The sequence below is a fragment of the Salvia miltiorrhiza genome, unplaced genomic scaffold (assembly GCF_028751815.1).
Source record: "Salvia miltiorrhiza cultivar Shanhuang (shh) unplaced genomic scaffold, IMPLAD_Smil_shh fragScaff_scaffold_66:::fragment_1, whole genome shotgun sequence".
Classification (NCBI taxonomy): Eukaryota; Viridiplantae; Streptophyta; class Magnoliopsida; order Lamiales; family Lamiaceae; genus Salvia; species Salvia miltiorrhiza.
In genome coordinates, this window is record NW_026651477.1 from 130,455 (window position 1) to 149,737 (window position 19,283).

The 19,283-nt window shown below is 35.1% G+C and overlaps 1 protein-coding gene across 2 annotated transcripts; it reads right to left on the reverse strand.

Moving 5' to 3' along the window:
• Positions 1-11,143: 11,143 nt before the first annotated feature.
• Positions 11,144-12,293, reverse strand: LOC131003082 (auxin-responsive protein IAA5-like). Of its 2 annotated transcripts, none has more exons than XM_057929559.1 (4): positions 12,089-12,293; positions 11,744-12,003; positions 11,591-11,672; positions 11,144-11,399 (listed from the first exon to the last, which is right to left on the reverse strand). In XM_057929559.1, exons 1-4 carry the CDS (start codon positions 12,244-12,246, stop codon positions 11,348-11,350), a joined length of 552 nt encoding a protein of 183 aa, XP_057785542.1. In that variant the 5' UTR covers positions 12,247-12,293; the 3' UTR covers positions 11,144-11,347. The 2 variants fall into 2 exon arrangements, with proteins under 2 accessions (XP_057785542.1, XP_057785543.1); XM_057929560.1 differs by having other exon boundaries at positions 11,744-11,997; positions 12,089-12,279.
• Positions 12,294-19,283: the final 6,990 nt, after the last annotated feature.

A 19,283-nucleotide genomic window follows, 5' to 3' on the forward strand; every position in this document is an offset into this window, starting at 1 on the left:
TTTCTATCTATCTACCAACATTAAAAAAAAAAAAAAATGAAATAGTGTATGTGTGTGAAGAAAATCTGCAGATATCCTTTAAGCATGCTCAAGCATGCTCAGCCACCTATTGACATTTTTTTTTGACTCCAGCTCCAGCAGCATATCTGCAAAATTTTCACACCCGAACACCTTCATTGGTTTCAGTTTGCAGCAAGCTAAATCTCAAACATTCAACAGACAAATCTAATTTGTCAGCAGCAAATATAATCTCATTGAATTCTTCAACCACGCCTAAACTTAGCCGCACTATTCACCATATTTTTCACACTAGCAGCTTCAGTATTTACTCCCTATAAAAGGCATCCTCACTTACCTAAAATCCTTAGCAGCTGCAAAGAATTTTAGACGAAACAAGATCACCATATATAACTCAGCAACAACAACCAACAAACAAAACTTTCAAGGTATTCACTATCTCATTTGCACGCTTCGGTTTAATTAGGAATACAGAATGGTAGAGAACCTACATATGCATAAATGGACATAGCAAATATAGCAAACCATTCGTTTCTGTGATACATAATGAGCTATGATATGTTGTAAAAATAAGAATACAGAAAACCAAGTTTTCATTCCAAAATCAAGTCTTTATACAAAGTTGAATTTTCTGTAAATTATTCAAATTTACGAACCTATCGTGAGTGATAAAACGAGAGAGAAAGGATGGTGGATTGTCGGAGCTCTGCGACTCACGGCGACGGCGACTCCAGGAGAGGCGGCTGCCGGATTCTTGCTGCCAACGGCAGCGGCTGACGGCGGCGCTCCTCCAGCGAGCTGCTGGCCGTCGATCGCGGGCCAGCCAGCGGCGACTCCGGGCAAGCCAACGGCGGCGGGAACTCCGAGCAAGACGAACGACCGAAGGCCAGATCCGTCGACCCCAGGCGAACAGCAGCAGCTCCAGGCGGCCGTGGCGTTGAACGGCGGCGGCGGATCTGCCGCGAGGATGAGGGAGCAGGCGGCGGCCCGGCGATGGCGGCACACCGCGGTGGTGGTGTCTGCTGCGCCTGGGTCCAGCGGCCGAGAGAGCGAGAGAGATAGAGGTTGAGGAAGAGAGAAGGAGGGCCAGACCTCGGCGCGATAGAGGCCGATTCGCCGGATTTCGGAGCTCTGCAACTCCAGGCCGCGATTCCGGGAACAGCAGCAGTCGACGGCGAGTTCCTCGGCGACGGCTGGAACGTCCAGAGGGCGGAGCGGCGATGACTCCCGGTCGACGATGTTCGCTGGAACCGTCCGCGGTGGAGCTCGTGAGGAGGCGGCCGGAGGAGAATCGAGCGAGAGAGAGAGATGATGAACAGTGTTCTTTCTTGATTGAGAGAGAGAGAGCCGAGCGGCTGATAATTGAGAGAGAGAGAGAGTGTTTTCTTCCTTAATAATTGAGAGAGAGGGAGTGTATGCTTTAAAAAAAAAAAAGGGGAAGAATCGATGATGATGGTGATTAAAGAAAATGGTGGGTTATGCTTTTAAAGAAAATGGGGAACCGATGATAGTGAAAAAAAAGAGAGAGAGAACGTGTCCTGCTTGGAGAGAAAGGGATAACCGAGAATTAGTGGGAGAATGGGCTTTGATTATTTTCAGTATGGGCTTTTCTTTTAATTTATTTTGGGCCTAGTTTATTTTATTGGGCCGGAGATTAATTCAATTGGGCTTTGCTTATTTTATTTTCATTGGGCTAATATATATATTGTTTGGACTCTATTATTTTTATAAATGGGCTCTTATTATTTATTTTGATTGGGCTTCTATTAATTGTTAATAATGAATTTATTATTTTTATTAATTGAACTCCTACTTTTTAAATTGATTAAGTTCAATGAAATTTATTAGTTAAGCCCAATGAGATTTATTAATTTAGGCCCCATTATTTAATCCTAATTATTTTAAATTAGTGATTAAAATTAAAATTTACTAACTATTTTAAGAGTGATGATGGGCTCACTTATTGGGCTTCATGATTTTATTATCTTGGGCCTCATGTGTTGGGCTCTAGAATTTAATTGATGTTGGGCCTAATATTATTAATGCATTGGGCTTTGAATTTATTCATTTGGGCTCAAATTAAATTCCTTTTGGGCCTTGATTATTTTTATTTTAATTGGGCCTTCATAATTATTCTATTAAGTTTAATTAGAGAAGACTTTAAGACTTACTAATTATTAATTAGTAAGTGAATTCGATTATTTTAAGATGAGTAGATTATTAAAGATTAATAATCCGACCTCATAAGACGAGCTTTAATTCCTTAAATAGGATTAACATCTCATAATTTAATTAAAGGAATATGAGTCATGCATAATCATTTCACGCATCCTCATTTATTGAGATTTTTCGAGAATTAGAATCTTATTTTATTTTCTCGAATTAAAGGTCAAGCACCAGAGCTAGAGCTAAATCGTGAGTCTGCTATTCAGGTGGGCTTTCTACGTATAAACTAAAATTATATATTAGAATTGTTAAGACTTTATGCTTATGAATTTAAATGATATTGTCAATGCCTAAATGCTTTATGTTTTATTATTAATTGCCTATCTGATGTTAATCGAATTCGGATTCTGGATGGGACCGCAAATCCCTTCGGAATTAGTGTACACCTTGTGATCGTGAGTCATCTAGCGGGTTGGCCGATCATAGTGTCCGTAGAGGGAGGCCTCCCTCTCGGCACGAGTTACTGATATGGTGATTAATGATATAAAATACCTGCGCGGGTTATTGATGAAAGAAATGATATTATATTTGGTAAATACGAGTCTTTAAAGGAAAACCCTCGTATCTTACTACTGTTGAAAGGCTTGACAATAAAATATTATGCATGTATGTAAATTTCGGCAAGTGTCCACTAAGTACTTTTGTACTTAGCCCTGCATGTATTTTTAAATGTGCAGGTTGAGCGGTGATCGAGGATGTAGTGTGCAAGCGGAGCTTCTGTCAAACTAGGATGATTACCTCAGAGTAGAGTATATGTCTTCATACATATACTCAAATTGTTATTCCGCTGCGAACACTGATTATGTTAAGATATTATGTCAAACAATATGTATTATTGAATAAGGTACTAAAACTATTGAGTACCCCCGTTTTGGGATAATATTATGTATGGTCCCCTTGTGGCCTTCATTGATATCTAGATATTTCGATTGATTTCCTTATACAAGTCGAGTCATCAAGAAACCGAATATGCCCCTTTCTTACTCCCGCTCCTAAATTCCCTCCCTTAGTCGCGGTTTTCCCGAATTTGCTATCCTTAGCAAGTGCGGTCGTGACAGCCACAATAACATTTTATGTAAATATATATGGTATAAAACGTTCAAATAAGAAAATATGTTATATCAAATTGGGACGGAAATAGTAATAACTATAAAACATATACGCATTTTATGTGAGTTTGAAATCACAATTATCGCACTATATACTAGTTTCATTAAAATGCTGGATTGAAGAAATCATAATTTTGAAGAAAAATATATTTAATTTTATATCTTTTCAATCGTACAAAGTAAACATTTTATAAAAAGAGTATGATTGGAAAAAAAGTAAAATATTAAAGAAAAATTATTCAATTGTTAAAAATAAACACCTTTGATGGACAAATTCATTTCGCGACCTATGGTGGAAACTCAAACTCTCCACTATCAAAAATGAAATCTTTCTATATTCCTCTAAAGCTTTCTATATTTTGAAAACCGAAGCTTCCAAATATGATCCGACCTAATTCCATGGTTCGGCCCAAGTCCTGACATGTGGGCCGACCGAAGTGTAAGTCCCAATAAGTCGATTTTTAAAAAAAATAATACCATCATTTTTTGGAGCAATCGACCTAGCTCAACTTCTCCAATTGGCCCAGTGGGCTAAAGGCGGGCCATCCATTTTCATTCTAAGAGTCACGGTTGTTTCTCTATAATGTTTAAACTTATAAATTACTTTCACCGTCCACAAAAAATATGGTACCTTTTACATTTTGGGTGTCAAAATTATGTCACTTTCCATTTTAAGATATGACATCACAATTTTTTATTATATTTTATCCTTATAAACACCCCTTATTTTCAAAAAAATCATCTTTAATTCAATCTCAACCACTTATTTCAAATTTTGGTGGGACCCTTTCTCCATTACATAAAAATCACCTCCAATTTTTTTAAAATTTGTGCCCATTAAAAATGTCACACTTTTGATGGACGGATAGGGTAATAGATCTTCCATAATAATGAATCTTGTGTAAATTTATAGACCAAGAGTTCGAGAATTTTTTAAGAAGGAAAATATAAATTTAAAATTTAAAGTGATATTTTTTGAAACATTGCACACCAGTTTAAAAAAAAAAGCGTCAATCTCAGACGTCGATTTTTAGGCAAATCCCTCAATTGTGTCGTGCAGCAAAGGGCGGGCAATTATGCAATGATTGTTTGAATTAAGTGATTTTGATATTTATGTGTAAACGTGACGAAATTATCTCAAATTTTAGTATGTTAAATGAGATTATATATGGATATAGAGTTTCTTACAATAGATTATAATAGTAATGAGATTATATATGGATATAGTGTTTCTTACAAGTACTCATTCAGTCTTATTATAAGTGGTTCAAAATTTTTCAACACGGAAATTAAGAGGAAAGTGTAAAGTGATTAAAAATTATAGGGCCTACATATTTTTAAGGGTTATTTTTTTTTTCATTTATGAAAACATGCCACTTATAGTGGGACGGCGGCTCAAAATAGAAAACATGTCACTTTTAGTGGGACGGAGGGAGTATATAATTAAGGGCAAATATGCACATTGGCCCCTGAACTTGACACCCCCCCCAAACTCGGTCAAGGCGCGTTAACCTCCCTGAACTCCCGAAACAATGGTGCATTTAAACCCCTCCGTTAAACGGCGCCTAAACACCATTTTCTTTATAAAAAAAATTCGACGGGCCCCACCATTTAAAGAGGGAATTTTGTTTAATTTGGGTTGTTATTGGCCTGCTGTGTCGGTGTGAGAGTCAATCCGGGAGGGGGAGACAGGGGCGACGACCCTTGTTGCTGTTAGTTGGAGCCGAGAGATAGAGGGAGACAACGGCCGGCGGTGAGCTAATCGCTGTTGTCGGTCAGAGCCGGGGGGGAAACGAGATCAGAGGGAGGAGAGAACTCGAGGGAGGTCGGGCGCTGCTTCGTCGAAAATGGAGCCGCGGTGGCGGATCTGTTTAAGAGAGATATGGGGTTTGAGGGAGAAGTGAGAGCGGCGGTCGTGGCTCGTCGCTGCGGACGCCGGATTTCAAGGGAGATCAGACGAATTTCATCCGTGTGTTGAGCGTGCTCTGTTTTTGAGGGAGGAGAGAGTCGCTTGAATGGTGACTGGATTCGGGGGAGCTAGGGCTCAGGTAGTGCAACGAGCGCCGATGATCTGAGAGATAGTCGGTTAGGATTGAGGTATAGGGGAAGGACGAGGGAGGTCAGCTGCGTCTATGTGTGAGTCAGCGGTGGCTCTTGTCGCCAGAGAAAAGAGTATGTGAGAAAAATCGAAAAAAAAATAATAAAAAAAATAAATGGAAATGGCGTTTAGGGGCCGTTTAACGGAGGGGTTTAAATGCCCCTTTTTTTCGGGAGTTCAGGGAGGTCAACGAGCCTTGACCGAGTCTGGGAGATAAAAGCTATAGGATGTCAATTTCAGGGGCTAATGTGCACATTTGCCCTATAATTAATATGTTATTATTTATATAATATTCTATTAATAATTTTTATATAAAATAAATAGAAATATATAAAGAAAAAGAATAGAAAAAAAGGTTACAAATCACATAATATAAATGAATTAACATGATTTCTAGAAAAAAGAAATGAATTATAATAAAAGGAAGAAAAATTGAGTAATTTTTTGCTTCACATAATAATCGGCTAATCATGTTAATAATTGAATGTAATAAGTTAATTTAATAAATTTCCATCTAAATCAGGTTGAAACTAGTTTCAAATTAAAAATTAAATTTTTAACATATTATAAATTCTAGTGGGTTTAGTGCCCTCTCCGTCCCTACAAACAACCCCCATAGGCCATACGCCATACCAAAAGTTGTTTGGTAGTTGTAGCAAACAATGTCCTGCGCAATGTCGAATATATACCAATTCGATACCAAATATTGTGATTAACTCCGACATTGGCCGTTCCAAACAACTCCGCAGTAAAATAAATATTCAATAAATAATTTTTGAACATTCATTATCAAATAGAGTTTTCAAAAAAAAAAAGTATCGGTATTACTAAGTGTTAGGTCCGGAGGGTCTCGAATAGGTGTATGGGAGGAATACACCTATAGGCTATTTTTGACTTTAACAGAGTCAAAACGAAACGTCAAACACAAACTCACACAACCTGTTTTACTAAAAAGAGTTTTGACCAATACAGGGTTGGCGACTGATACTGAATACTCTTCAGTAAAGAGTTATCAGTTAAGTCAAAGACCTTAACTGATACACGTAAGACTTCAGTCGAGTTTGATAAACAGAGATGTTATGAATCTTACAGTCTATCAGAAGATAGATCAGTTAGACTGATAACACACGCAGCGAAAAACTTTTGTTTCGCAATAGCCTGTGAGTTAAGCACGTTGTCAGTCTTTAGGTTTCTCTTTGCAATTAATCAGTTTTCAGTTTACGAAGGGAAGAACACAAGTAAGAAAGTAAATACTGAAAGCTGTAAATAACGCAGAGATTTTTACGTGTTTCGGAAAACACTTCCTACATTCACGGTCGGTTAATCAGACCAACAACTTCACTGGGCAAGTGCTTCCGGGTGCACTGCAAACCTGAACGTGTGCTTACGGGTGCACACAACCGAAACAATCGAAGATTCAATCTTCAGTACCAACACACCTTGTTGGATTTCTCACTCCTAGCCCACACTGGGCACTAAGTTTTCACGAAGACAGAACACCTTTCTGAACTCCTTTACAACACAAACACTCAATTCAGAAGGTTGAAGGGAGGTTTGAAAACTTGCCAACTAACCTTCAAAGTACAAGTTCTTTGCAGTTAGTTTGACCTAGGCTTTGGATAAACGAGGTTTGCCTAAGGTCTAAGAGAATATATGTAATCAGCAGTGACTTATTTTTGGCTTTGGGATTCTCTTCATCGATTCAAACTTTGGAGATTCTGGGCTTTAGCTGAGAAACAATTTTGGCAACGTTTCAGCTTATGTCGTTGAATCGGTGAAGATTGAAGTGATCCTCAAGCGCTATTTATAGGAGGAGTCTTGAATAGATCCGTTGGCGGAGAAGGTCTTCAAGATTTCTTCCGTTAGAGAGTAATTTGAACTTGAGCTGAGGCTTCAATCTTCGAGGTTCCTTGTTTGGTGAGAACGGCTATGTTGAGGAGCAGGAGATGCGACACATCTGAAAAGGTAATCACCAAAGATGAATGACCTATGCAGAGAAAGAACGATCCTGAGATCTCTGCATTTAATGCGGCTGTACTTCTGGAGTGCGTGGCTTCCTTTCAACGTTGGAGGTTCAGTCCGAGGAAGAATGTTTAACTGATACTTGACTTTAATATCAGTCCGCTGATTTCACGTGGCTCGCATTAAATAATCAGTCAAAACTGATTCTTCGACTGATGCTTCGGCAACTTCAGTCTTCAGTCTTTCGTTCTTCAGTCTTCAGTCTTCAGAACAGCAACTAAACTAGAAAAAGAACTCTAACACTTGAGTTCAAGCAGTTCTAGTCTATCACTCCCTCCGTCCCAGTATTCATGGCACGTGCCTTTTCGGCACGGAGATTAAGGAGAGTAAAATTAAGATAAAGGTGTTTGCTTAGTTGTTTGTTTAAGGAATTCTTTATTCTACTTAAGTAAGTGTTTTCTTTTTTCTTTAACTTAACATTTTTTTATTTTGTATTCAGATTTTTTATTTATTTTTATTTTCGAAAATACTGCAATAAAATTTAAAAAAATGAAATAAATTAAATATCAGAATTTTTTATTCACATTTGTTTATTTATGTACTTAAATCTTTTTTCACGCTTTTTTTTAGGCCATTGACATTTTTTTACAAACATTTGCTTAAGTGTCAGAATCTAAAACAAACAAAGCTACTCCAAAAAAATGAGGGAAAAAAATGAGGCGCCAAACTGAATAGGAACACTAAATCTGAAATTTCATTTCAATAGTGCCAAAAATTCAAACTTTCCCACACTTACAGCTGCTGAACTCCTTTAAATACATGAGGCTACCTCATTCATCACTTCAAAAGGGAACTACATCAGTTTTTACAACAACAAAAACAACGAAATATCTATACAGCCAAAATGAGAAGAAATGATCTTTCTTCTTTTGAAAGAGCTTCAATTATCCAGTTCCTTCTTGAGGACAGCAGAGATGGAAAACCAGCAAGGGGCAAAATGCAGGAGGCCATAGTGAAGTGGTCCAGTTCAAGGAGAACTATAAGTCGCATATGGGCTGGAGCTAGACAACAACAACAGGCAGGTCAGATTATCAACTCCACAAGCAAGAAAATATTAAGGCCAAGAAGGGGAGAAGATGACAGATCGTCGATCTGCCTTAAAGGGCTAAGAGGGCGGCGGAATAGAGACTTTTTACCTACAATCGGAAAAGATTGAAGCCTCTGGTCTCTGCATCGGTCTTCCATCTCATAAGATCGGAGCCAAGCCTCGATATCTGAGATCCATCCCTCATCGGACTCCTCGGTCTGAAACTCCACCTCTGGCTCTGGAAAATCGGTCTCCGGCACTGAATCGTCGGTGTCAAACGGATCTTCGGTGTCGAGCACTACGGCGTCGCTCAAATCGTGGGAATCTTCCCATGGAAATTTCATCATTGCGGTGGGAGAGAGACACCGGCGCCGTGAGAGGAATATGGAGGGAGGCTGCTCCGGCCAGAGAGAGACCGATGGCAGACCTTTCGATTTATAGGGTTTTCTAGAGAGAGATATGGTGCGGCGGATGTATAGGTTTTGGGTTAAAAATTCAGATTTTTTATTTTGAGTGGATGTGGTAGTTTAGGGTTAAAAATCATAAAGTTTAATTAACAACTTAATGGTGCCCTAATTTTACCTCAAAATAGAAACATGCCATGTTACGTGGGACGGCTCAAAAAGGAATACGTGCCATGAATAATGGGACGGAGGGAGTACAAAAGAAATCTATTGATTTTGTTATCATCAAAACAAAGATTATGATATTTCACTAAGTTCCCAACACTAAGCAAAATAAATACGCATTAGCAAGCAGCAACTCTAAACAATGTTCTAACAGAAAAAAATTCTATCGAGATGGATTAATTAAAAAAATCGCGATAAAGTTTGAACTTAATATTTTTAATATACCATTTTAAATTATGTGAAGTACTAAATATTACTAATAAACATATATGGGACTTTACTAATTAAGACATGCATCTTTTCCCTTTCACGAATTTTTTAGTAGATGTTGCATTATCTCATTACATGTTTTTTCCTTCTTGGACGAGGAGAAGTACACAAGGGTTCGAGTAAAAAAAACATGCGATGCATTTTATTTTTCGGGAAAATACATATATTTAAATATATCTGATGAGTTGACTATCAAATTTGAAGTTCCAAGTATTTTATTTTTTGGAAAAATACATATTTTAAAGAATACTCCTTCCATCCTGTCTCATTACAAATGTCCCATTATTTTTTAACATGAAAATTAAAAAATATGTAATTAATAGATAAAGTGAGTTGATGGAGAGAAAATAAATAAATTGGGATTTATAAAAATAAATACAAAGAAATAATAAGTGGTGGACCCATTAATTAATTAGTCTCTTAATTAATAGGCAACCCATTAGAGCATGTCCAGCGTGGTTGCTAGCGTGTCGGACCGAGTCTGCACTGGTTGAAGGTCATGCGTTGGAGAACCTTCCGGGCGTGGGTGGATCTATATAGGTGTTGTACTGGGCTCCAGCCCAGTGCAACCACAAAATTTTATCCGATATGTATTAAATATATTTACCCTAATATCTACATAGTTTAATTTTAGTCCAATCCAACTTCAAAAAAAAAAAAAATCAACATAAAAATAAAAATGAATTTATTTTTGTAGAAGATAGATTATTTTATTAAAAAATTATAGATGTAGTTTTTATATTCTTTCAACTATAATGGTACAATTTGCAGGGTAGCGTTAGTATATATTATTGAATCAATAGAAAAAGAATAATTATTTATTATAGTCGGTGGTCGAATTTTAATCCTAAATCCATTAAAATTCTACTTACACAAAAATGAATTGTACAGACTGCCCAGAAATTTTGGCTCGGGGGCGGCATTATCTTCGAGTTCATCCCTCCTTCACGACAAATCTTGGATCCGTCCCTGCTTTCGAGCTCATGCTGGGCGTGATTGCTAGTGTCGGGGCACGAAGTGGAGAAATGGAGATCACGTGTGAAGCACGCACGATTAAAAAAAAAGAGAGAGAAATATAAGAGAGCCGCTGGAGCCTGGCGAAAAGAACAGTAGCCGCAAGGAAGAAGAAGGAGATTGCCCTATTTTTTTCAATTTTTATGGGCTTTTTATTGGTTTTTTGCCCATATTTTATTTTGGGCTATTTTGGGTTATTTAATTTTTAAATTTTTTTGAATGATTTGATCAATTTTGTTACCTACATTTTTATATAATTTTATATTTTAATTGTTGTATTTTTTTTATGTCAATTAATTTAATATTTAAATTTAATTTTAATAAAATATTTAATTGTAAAATAGAATAATAGAAATGAGATTAAATAAAAATAGAGATTTTAATGCATCTTATAGAGCCAATGCATTGTGAAGAGGATGCGCTAAGATGAGGACCACCTTATAAAAATTGAGATATTTGTAATGGGATGGAGGGAGTACATCTTTTTTTAATATAACAACCAAAGAGTAGTGTCTAATTGGACCTTTCATATAATAGAGCCTAAACCTCTTTAAACAAAACTTGTGATAGGTGCGTTTTGAAAAATATTATCAAAACTTGGACTCATAATTTTGACCATGAGCTTTGTTTATGACATCACATAATTTACTGTTAATATAATAACGTCATCAATTATAATAAACCAAGAAATGTTGACTACTTAAAACCAAAAATTATAAAGGATTCAAACTCTACGAACTAATTACTGATTAGATCATTCATAAAATTTCTATCTTACAATGTCGGCCCTTCACAAAAAACTACACAAACTAAGTTCTACTAAAACTACATTAATAATTCATTAGACACACCAAAATACAAATCCAGAGCAAGGCTACTCTGTCAATTTTCACTTGATGATCCAAAAAAAAGAAACCCCTTCCTCCAAATCCAATCACCACTCCTTCCGCAGCAATTTTAAACGTCGAACAGATCCAACAAATCTTCTGCAAAATAATATCGACAAGTAAAAAACTTAAACAAGTGATGTATTAATATTATTGACATAGCTAGAAACAAATAAAAAATTTGGGTAACATTTTATGGTCTTTGTTAACATTGGAGTATGTTTTTCCTAAAATAAGTTAAAATGATACAGTTTCCAAGGTTAATTAAAAATTACTAGTACTATACTTACTCCCAAGGTACATCACCAGCAAGCAGCCAGTCGCCATCCTTATCCTGATACGTGAGGTTGTACATTTTGAGATTTTGTGGACCTGTTTGGCAAAGTAATGATTGACAACAACATCTTTGAAAAATAAGAAGCGTTTGCAGGAGATTTACTTACGCTTGCCAAACATGGGCATGAGGGTGGCTGTGAGGGCTTGATACGAAGGATGGATGCTTAAATCAATCTTCCTCGCTATCCCAATCCCATCCATTTCAACTTTCACGTAATTCGATCCTCCTCCGCCCTTCTCCACCGTGATGTAGTTGGCGGCGCTGCTTTCACGGTGGTGCTGCCCAGCCAATTTCTTCTTCCACGACTTCACCGGCGGCCACCCTACCATCACATCTTCCTCCACGTCAACACATCTGCTGCTGTCCCTATATATAATCATCTTCTTAATTATGCGCAACTGGATCGGAAATTAAAGAAATTAATGTGGCGACCTAGAGAGAGAGAGGTGACCTGTTGATGCTGTCCCAAATCAACAATGGCAATGTGCGTTTGTTATCGGTGATGTCATCTGAGAATGATTCATCAAATTTGCGCTTCTTTTCATTGTGGGTGGAATTAGTGTTTGAGAGTGAGAGGTGTAGTTGAAGATCATCCATCTTGATTTTCATTAATTTCACAAAACCCAATACAAAGGAGAAGGCGATATGAAAATGGGTTGATTAGGGTGTGGGTATGATGTAGCTATATATATGTAAGAGTGCAGTGTGAGTGTGTGGGGAGACAGAGAACAATTTCCCAAGCATGTCTCTATCATTGCTGGAGTATCAACCGACCAAATTGAAGTGTTTGTTCCCAATTTACTTAATCCTTTTCTTGGACCCAACAATATGCTTTTACTCTCCCAACACCTATTTTCCCTTATTTCCCTTCTGCTTTAAATTACAGTCAATATAATGTTCCCCACCTGTCTACTATCTATTTTAATTTTGGTATAACATTTTATATTAATCAACATGCCTCATTAAATATTTATCAAATTTCAATATTCACAAATCCTCTCAACTGCATGCGTCCTCAACATTTAATTTTTTCGAAAAAACTTTATTTCTCTACTAGTTAAACTAGTGTATTACCCGTCGAAATTCGACGGGTACATATTTTCTTGTAATTTATATATTTTATGTTATTCTTGTTATAATTATATAAAATAATTTTTTATGTAAATTATTTATAGAATTAATTAAATTAAATTAAATTAGTAATACATTTTAAATTATATTAATCTCAACAACTTTTAGTAATTAAATTATTAATTTTGTTGAGATCATAAAAATACCTATTAGTTTTCATATGAAATTTTATAAAAAGTTGACGCGTAAGAAAAAAAAAGAGTAGAAATACATATAAATTTGACATAGGTATGATGGAGGATTGATTTGTTGCATTTGTTGTTACAAGATTTATTAATTTTGTTCAATTTTTTTTTTATTTTGCCTTTTGACCATAATTTTATATGGAGTTTGAAAAATCATAATTGAATTGTGAGTATCATATAATTCCGAACTTCTAAAAGCATAACTAATTATGAAAATAATCTCGCCTGATATTTAAAAGACCATAACTGATTTATCGAACATCGTATCATTTGGAGTTTTAAGACCAACCAAGTTGTGGGCATCATCTCGTCGCAGATTTGACATATCACCTCTAACTTCTGAGCATCATCTTGTCTGAAACTTGAAAGAGAATCATCTTGTCTAAAACTTGAAAGAGCATCATCTCGTCTGGAGTTTTGAGCATCATCTCATCTAGAGTTTGAGAGAGCATCATCAAATATGAAATTATATTCAACCATGACTCCAATGGTCAACTATCTAACAAACATAACTCTAACAATTTAGATATTTTATTTATGTATGTAATTTTATTAATTCAAACTCTAGAGAGAAATGAAAGAGAAGAGTTCTTAAAGCAGTAAAAGAGAGAGCGTGTGATTTATTTCATCATCGTAGGTATTTATAGGCATTACAGTCAGGGTAAAGTAGTAAATTCGTTTGGTCATCTATTCCGCATGCTCGCCATTAAACTAATTAAGGCTATTATTAGATTATAACTTGTCAGGTCGTTGTCCCCTAATTACAGAGCTGGATTATGTCCTCATCATCCCGCTCTGTCTAGTAGCTCTGTATTTCCTTCCATGGGGCAGACTTCTACTCTTTGGCTCTGCTCTGCTAAGTAGCTCCGCCTTCTGGCGAATTGTCTCTGGCGTGTGGCTCCACGCTCTGGCTCCAATAGCTTAGCTCTGACTCTGGATCTGGCGATTTGGCTCTGGCTCTGACTCTAACGACTTAGCTCTGACTCTGGATCTGGCGGCTTGGCTCTGGCTCTGACTTTAATGACTTAGCTCTGGCAGCTCTGCTCTGGCAACTTGGCTCTGGCCCTCTGCTCTGGTTAGCTCTGGCTCTGGCAGCTCTGCTCTGGAAGCTCTGCTCTGGCAGCTCTGCTTTGGAAGCTCTGCTCTGGAAGCTTTGCTCTGGCATCTCTGCTCTGGTTAGGTCTAACTCTGGCATCTCTGCTCTGGCAACTTGACTCTGGCCCTCTGCTCTGGACTTTTTCCTCTGCCTATTTCTCACAGCTTCTTTGCTCCCTACTGCTCATCTTTGGTATTCCAAGCAAAGCCACTTGTCCTGATCTTAGGACCTTGCATATTTCACCCCTCATCAGAGTTGATAAATCATATTGCTTCCATGCAACAATCACAACATGCTTGATAGCAGATGCCAAAATTCTTTCCAAAATTTGTTCTTTCTAAAATAATAATCATTCTATATTTAAAATAGTGAAACACGTTATTAAATTAGGAAACTAATTTAATACTTACCATAGGTGTGTAGGAAGAATCACGACAGATCAGGAAATTAATGGAGGTATCAAAATAGAGAAGTCGTCGGTGGGGTGGGGGTCGACGGCACGGTGGATGAACTTCAGGGCTCAGCGGTGACTCGGCGGCGGACGAACCGCAAGCTCAGCGGCGACTATTTTGCCGGAGTCTAGAAGAAGGAATGGCAACGGGTTATAGGAAAAAGAAATCTTAGGGCTCTTGTATTAATTGCTTCGAATGGAGAATTCTCATGGGTTTAATAAGTGGAAACAAAATCGAACTAATTAAGGAATGGAAGAGGGAGTCAGAGATGAGGCGGAGCAACGCCGCCCTTAGAACGGCGGCGACGCCCGAATTTAGAGGGAGAGAGAGGCGGGCAGTTTAAGGGGGGGAATTAGGGCTTGATTTGAGTGTGCAATCGACTTTAGAGAGAGAAAAGGATTGAGAGAAGAGAGAGACAGTGAAGGGGGAGACGACGCCGACCGGATTCAGGGACGACGGCGATGGGGTGAGGAAGAGGGAGGCGTGAATTTTGTTTTAAAAGTGAGAATGAGAATATATAGATTGGATTCTCAAATGCCACGTTGGAGATTGAGATTGAAAAGAAAGAATTTGAGGTCTGCCATGTAGGCTAAGGCCTAATCGTATTATAGAATAGATATTATTATTATTATTATTATTATTATTATTATTATTATTATTATTATTATTATTATTATTATTATTATTATTATTATTATTATTATTATTATTATTATTATTGTAGTAATGGACGAACAGAAACAAATAAAGTTTGCAGAAATGAAAAATATATTTTTCTTCCCTATATAAATAAAATGTATGGATTTATTTTATAAAAAATAAAAATAAAATTTTAATTATTTTGATAGACATAAAATAAGATTTTGTTTTAAAGTAATCAGTTTATAGAATTTGTGTCTTATTATGCAAACATGTAAATCAATGACCAGACCCGTTTATAATTTACATATACATGCATGTCTCAATTGAAACTTAATTTAAAATTAATTTTATTGAAAATTAAGAATATAAATTTAATATATATTCATACAATATAATATATTGCAACATATACATATAATATGTACGCTATTGAGAAATATAAAATTAATAACAAATATACATCTAATCACTAACATTCAATTAAAATAATTTATCGTATATAGATTATAATTTTTTTCTTATCAGACATGTAAATCTAATTTTTATCTAGAAAAAATAAATAATAAAATTTATTAATTTAGATTATATGTAATGTATCGTATATAGATTATAATTTTTTTCTTATCAGACATGTAAATCAAATTTTTAACTAGAAAAAATAAATAATAAAATTTATTAATTTAGATTATATGTAATGTTAATATATATATATATACATCTACAATTAATTACATTTATTAAGATTAATGAATCTTTATATGGAATGTAATAGTTAATTAATTAATTAATAATGAAGAATATATATATATGGTAAGTTTTTGAAATGGAGCAATTCTAAGCATGCCATGTAGGTTAAGGCTTAATCCTATTATATAATATTAAATATAATAGGATTAAGCCTTAACCTATGTGGCATATCTAAAATCTCACCATTTCAAAATTGACCATATATAATCTTCATCATTTATTAATTAATTAACTATTACATTCTATATAAAAATTCATTAATCATCATCATTTATTAATTAATTAACTATTACATTCTATATAAAGATTCATTAATCATAATAAATATAATTAATAATAAATATATATATATAATAATATTAACATTACATATAATCTAAATTAATAAATTTTATTATTTATATTTTCTAGATAAAAATTAGATTTACATGTCTGATAAGAAAAAAATTATAATCTATATACGATAAATTATTTTAATTGAATGTTAGTGATTAGATGTATATTTGTTATTAATTTTATATTTCTCAATAGCGTACATATTATATGTATATGTTGCAATATAATATATTGTATGAATATATATATATATATATATAATATTTATATTCTTAATTTTCTATAAAAATAATTTTAAATTAAGTTTGAATTGAGACATGCACGTATATGTAAATTATAAACGGGTTCGGTCATTGATTTACATGTTTGCATAATAAGGCACAAATTCTATAAACTGATTACTTTAAAACAAAATCTTATTTTATGTCTATCAAAATAATTAAAATTTTATTTTTATTTTTTATAAAATAAATCCATACTTATTTATATAGGGAAGAAAAATATATTTTTCATTTCTGCAAACTTTATTTGTTTCTGTTCGTCCATTACTACAATAATAATAATAATAATAATAATAATAATAATAATAATAATAATAATAATAATAATAATAATAATAATAATAATAATCTATTATATAATAGGATTAAGCCTTAACATATGTGGCATATCTAAAATCTCACCATTTCAAAATTTACTATATATAATCTTCATCATTTATTAATTAATTAACTATTACATTCTATATAAAGATTCATTAATTATAATAAATATAATTAATAATATATATATATATATAATATTAACATTACATATAATCTAAATTAATAAATTTTATTATTTATTTTTTCTAGATAAAAATTAGATTTACATGTCTGATAAGAAAAAAAATTATAATCTATATACGATAAATTATTTTAATTGAATGTTAGCGATTAGATGTATATTTGTTATTAATTTTATATTTCTCAATAGCGTACATATTATATGTATATGTTGCAATATAGTATTATATTGTATATATATATATATAATATTTATATTCTTAATTTTCAATAAAATTAATTTTGAATTGAGACATGCACGTATATGTAAATTATAAACGGGTCCGGTCATTGATTTACATGTTTGCATAATAAGGCACAAATTCTATAAACTGATTACTTTAAAACAAAATCTTATTATATGTCTATCAAAATAATTGAAATTTTATTTTTATTTTTTATAAAATAAATCCATACATTTTATTTATATAGGGAAGAAAAATATATTTTTCATTTCTGCAAACTTTATTTGCTTCTGTTCGTCCATTACTACAACAGCAACAACAACAACAACAACAATAATAATAATAATAATAATAATAATAATAATAATAATAATAATAATAATAATAATATCTATTCTATAATACGATTAGGCCTTAGCCTACGTGGCAGGCCTCAAATTCTTTCTTTTCAATCTCAATCTGCAACGTGGCATTTGAGAATCCAATTTATATATTCTCATTCTCACTTTTAAAACAAAAGTCAGGCCTCCCTCTTCCTCACGCCTCCATTTTCCTCACCCCATCGCCACCGTCCCTGAATCAGGTCGGCGTCGTCTCCCCCTTCATTGTCTCTCTCTTCTCTCAATCCCTTTCTCTCTCTAAAGTCGATTGCACACTCAAATTGAGCCCTAATTCCCCCCTTAAACTGCCCGCCTCTCTCTCCCTCTAAATTCAGGCGTCGCCGCCGTCCTAAGGGCGGCGTTGCTCCGCCTCATCTCTGACTCCCTCTTCCATTCCTTAATTAGTTCGATTTTGATTCCACTTCTTAAACCCATGAGAATTCTCCATTCGAAGCAATTAATACAAGAGCCCTAAGATTTCTTTTTCCTATAACCCGTTGCCGTTCCTTCTTCTAAACTCCGGCAAAATAATCGTCGCTGAGCTTGCGGTTCGTCCGCTGCCGAGTCACCGCTGAGTTGAGCTGCCAGAGCAGAGATGCCAGAGCCAGAGCTAGAGCTAACCAGAGCAGAGATGCCAGAGCAAAGCTTCCAGAGCAGAGCTGCCAGAGCAGAGCTTCCAGAGCAAAGCTGCCAGAGCTAGAGCTAACCAGAGCAGAGCTTCCAGAGGGCTAGAGCCAAGTTGCCAGAGCAGAGCTGCCAGAGCAGAGATGCCAGAGCTAAGTCATTAAAGTCAGAGCCAGAGCCAAGTCGCCAGATCTAGAGTCAGAGCTAAGTCGTTAAAGTCAGAGCCAAAGCCAAATCGCCAGATCCAGAGTCAGAGCTAAGCTATTGGAGCCAGAGCGCGGAGCCACACGTCAGAGACAATTCGCCAGAAGACGGAGCTATTTAGCAGAGCGGAGCCAAAGAGTAAAAGTCTGCCCCAAGGAAGGAAATCTAGAGCTACTAGACAGAGCGGGATGATGAGGACATAATCCAGCTCTGTAATTAGGGGACAACGACCTGACAAGTTATAATCTAATAATAGCCTTAATTAGTTTAATGGCGAGCATGCGGAATAGATGACCAAACGAATTTACTACTTTACCCCGACTGTAATGCCTATAAATACCTACGATGATGAAATAAAGCACACGCTCTCTCTTTTACTGCTTTAAGATCTCTTCTCATTTCTTTCTCTCTAGAGTTTGAACTAATAAAATTACATATATAAATAAAATATCTAAATTGTTAGAGTTATGTTTGTTAGATAGTTGACAATTGGAGTCATGGTTGAATATAATTTCATATTTGATGATGCTCTCTCAAACTCTAGATGAGATGATGCTCAAAACTCCGGACGAGATGATGCTCTTTCAAATTTTAGACGAGATGATTCTCTTTCAAGTTTCAGACAAGATAATGCTCAGAAGTTAGAGATGATCTGTCAAGTTTGCGACGAGATGATGCCCACAACTTGGTTGGTCTTGAAACTCCAAATGATACGATGTTCGATAAATCAATTACGGTCTTTTAAATATCAGGCGAGATTATTTTCATAATTAGTTATGCTTTTAGAAGTTCGGAATTATATGATACTCACAATTCAATTATGATTTTTCAAACTCCATA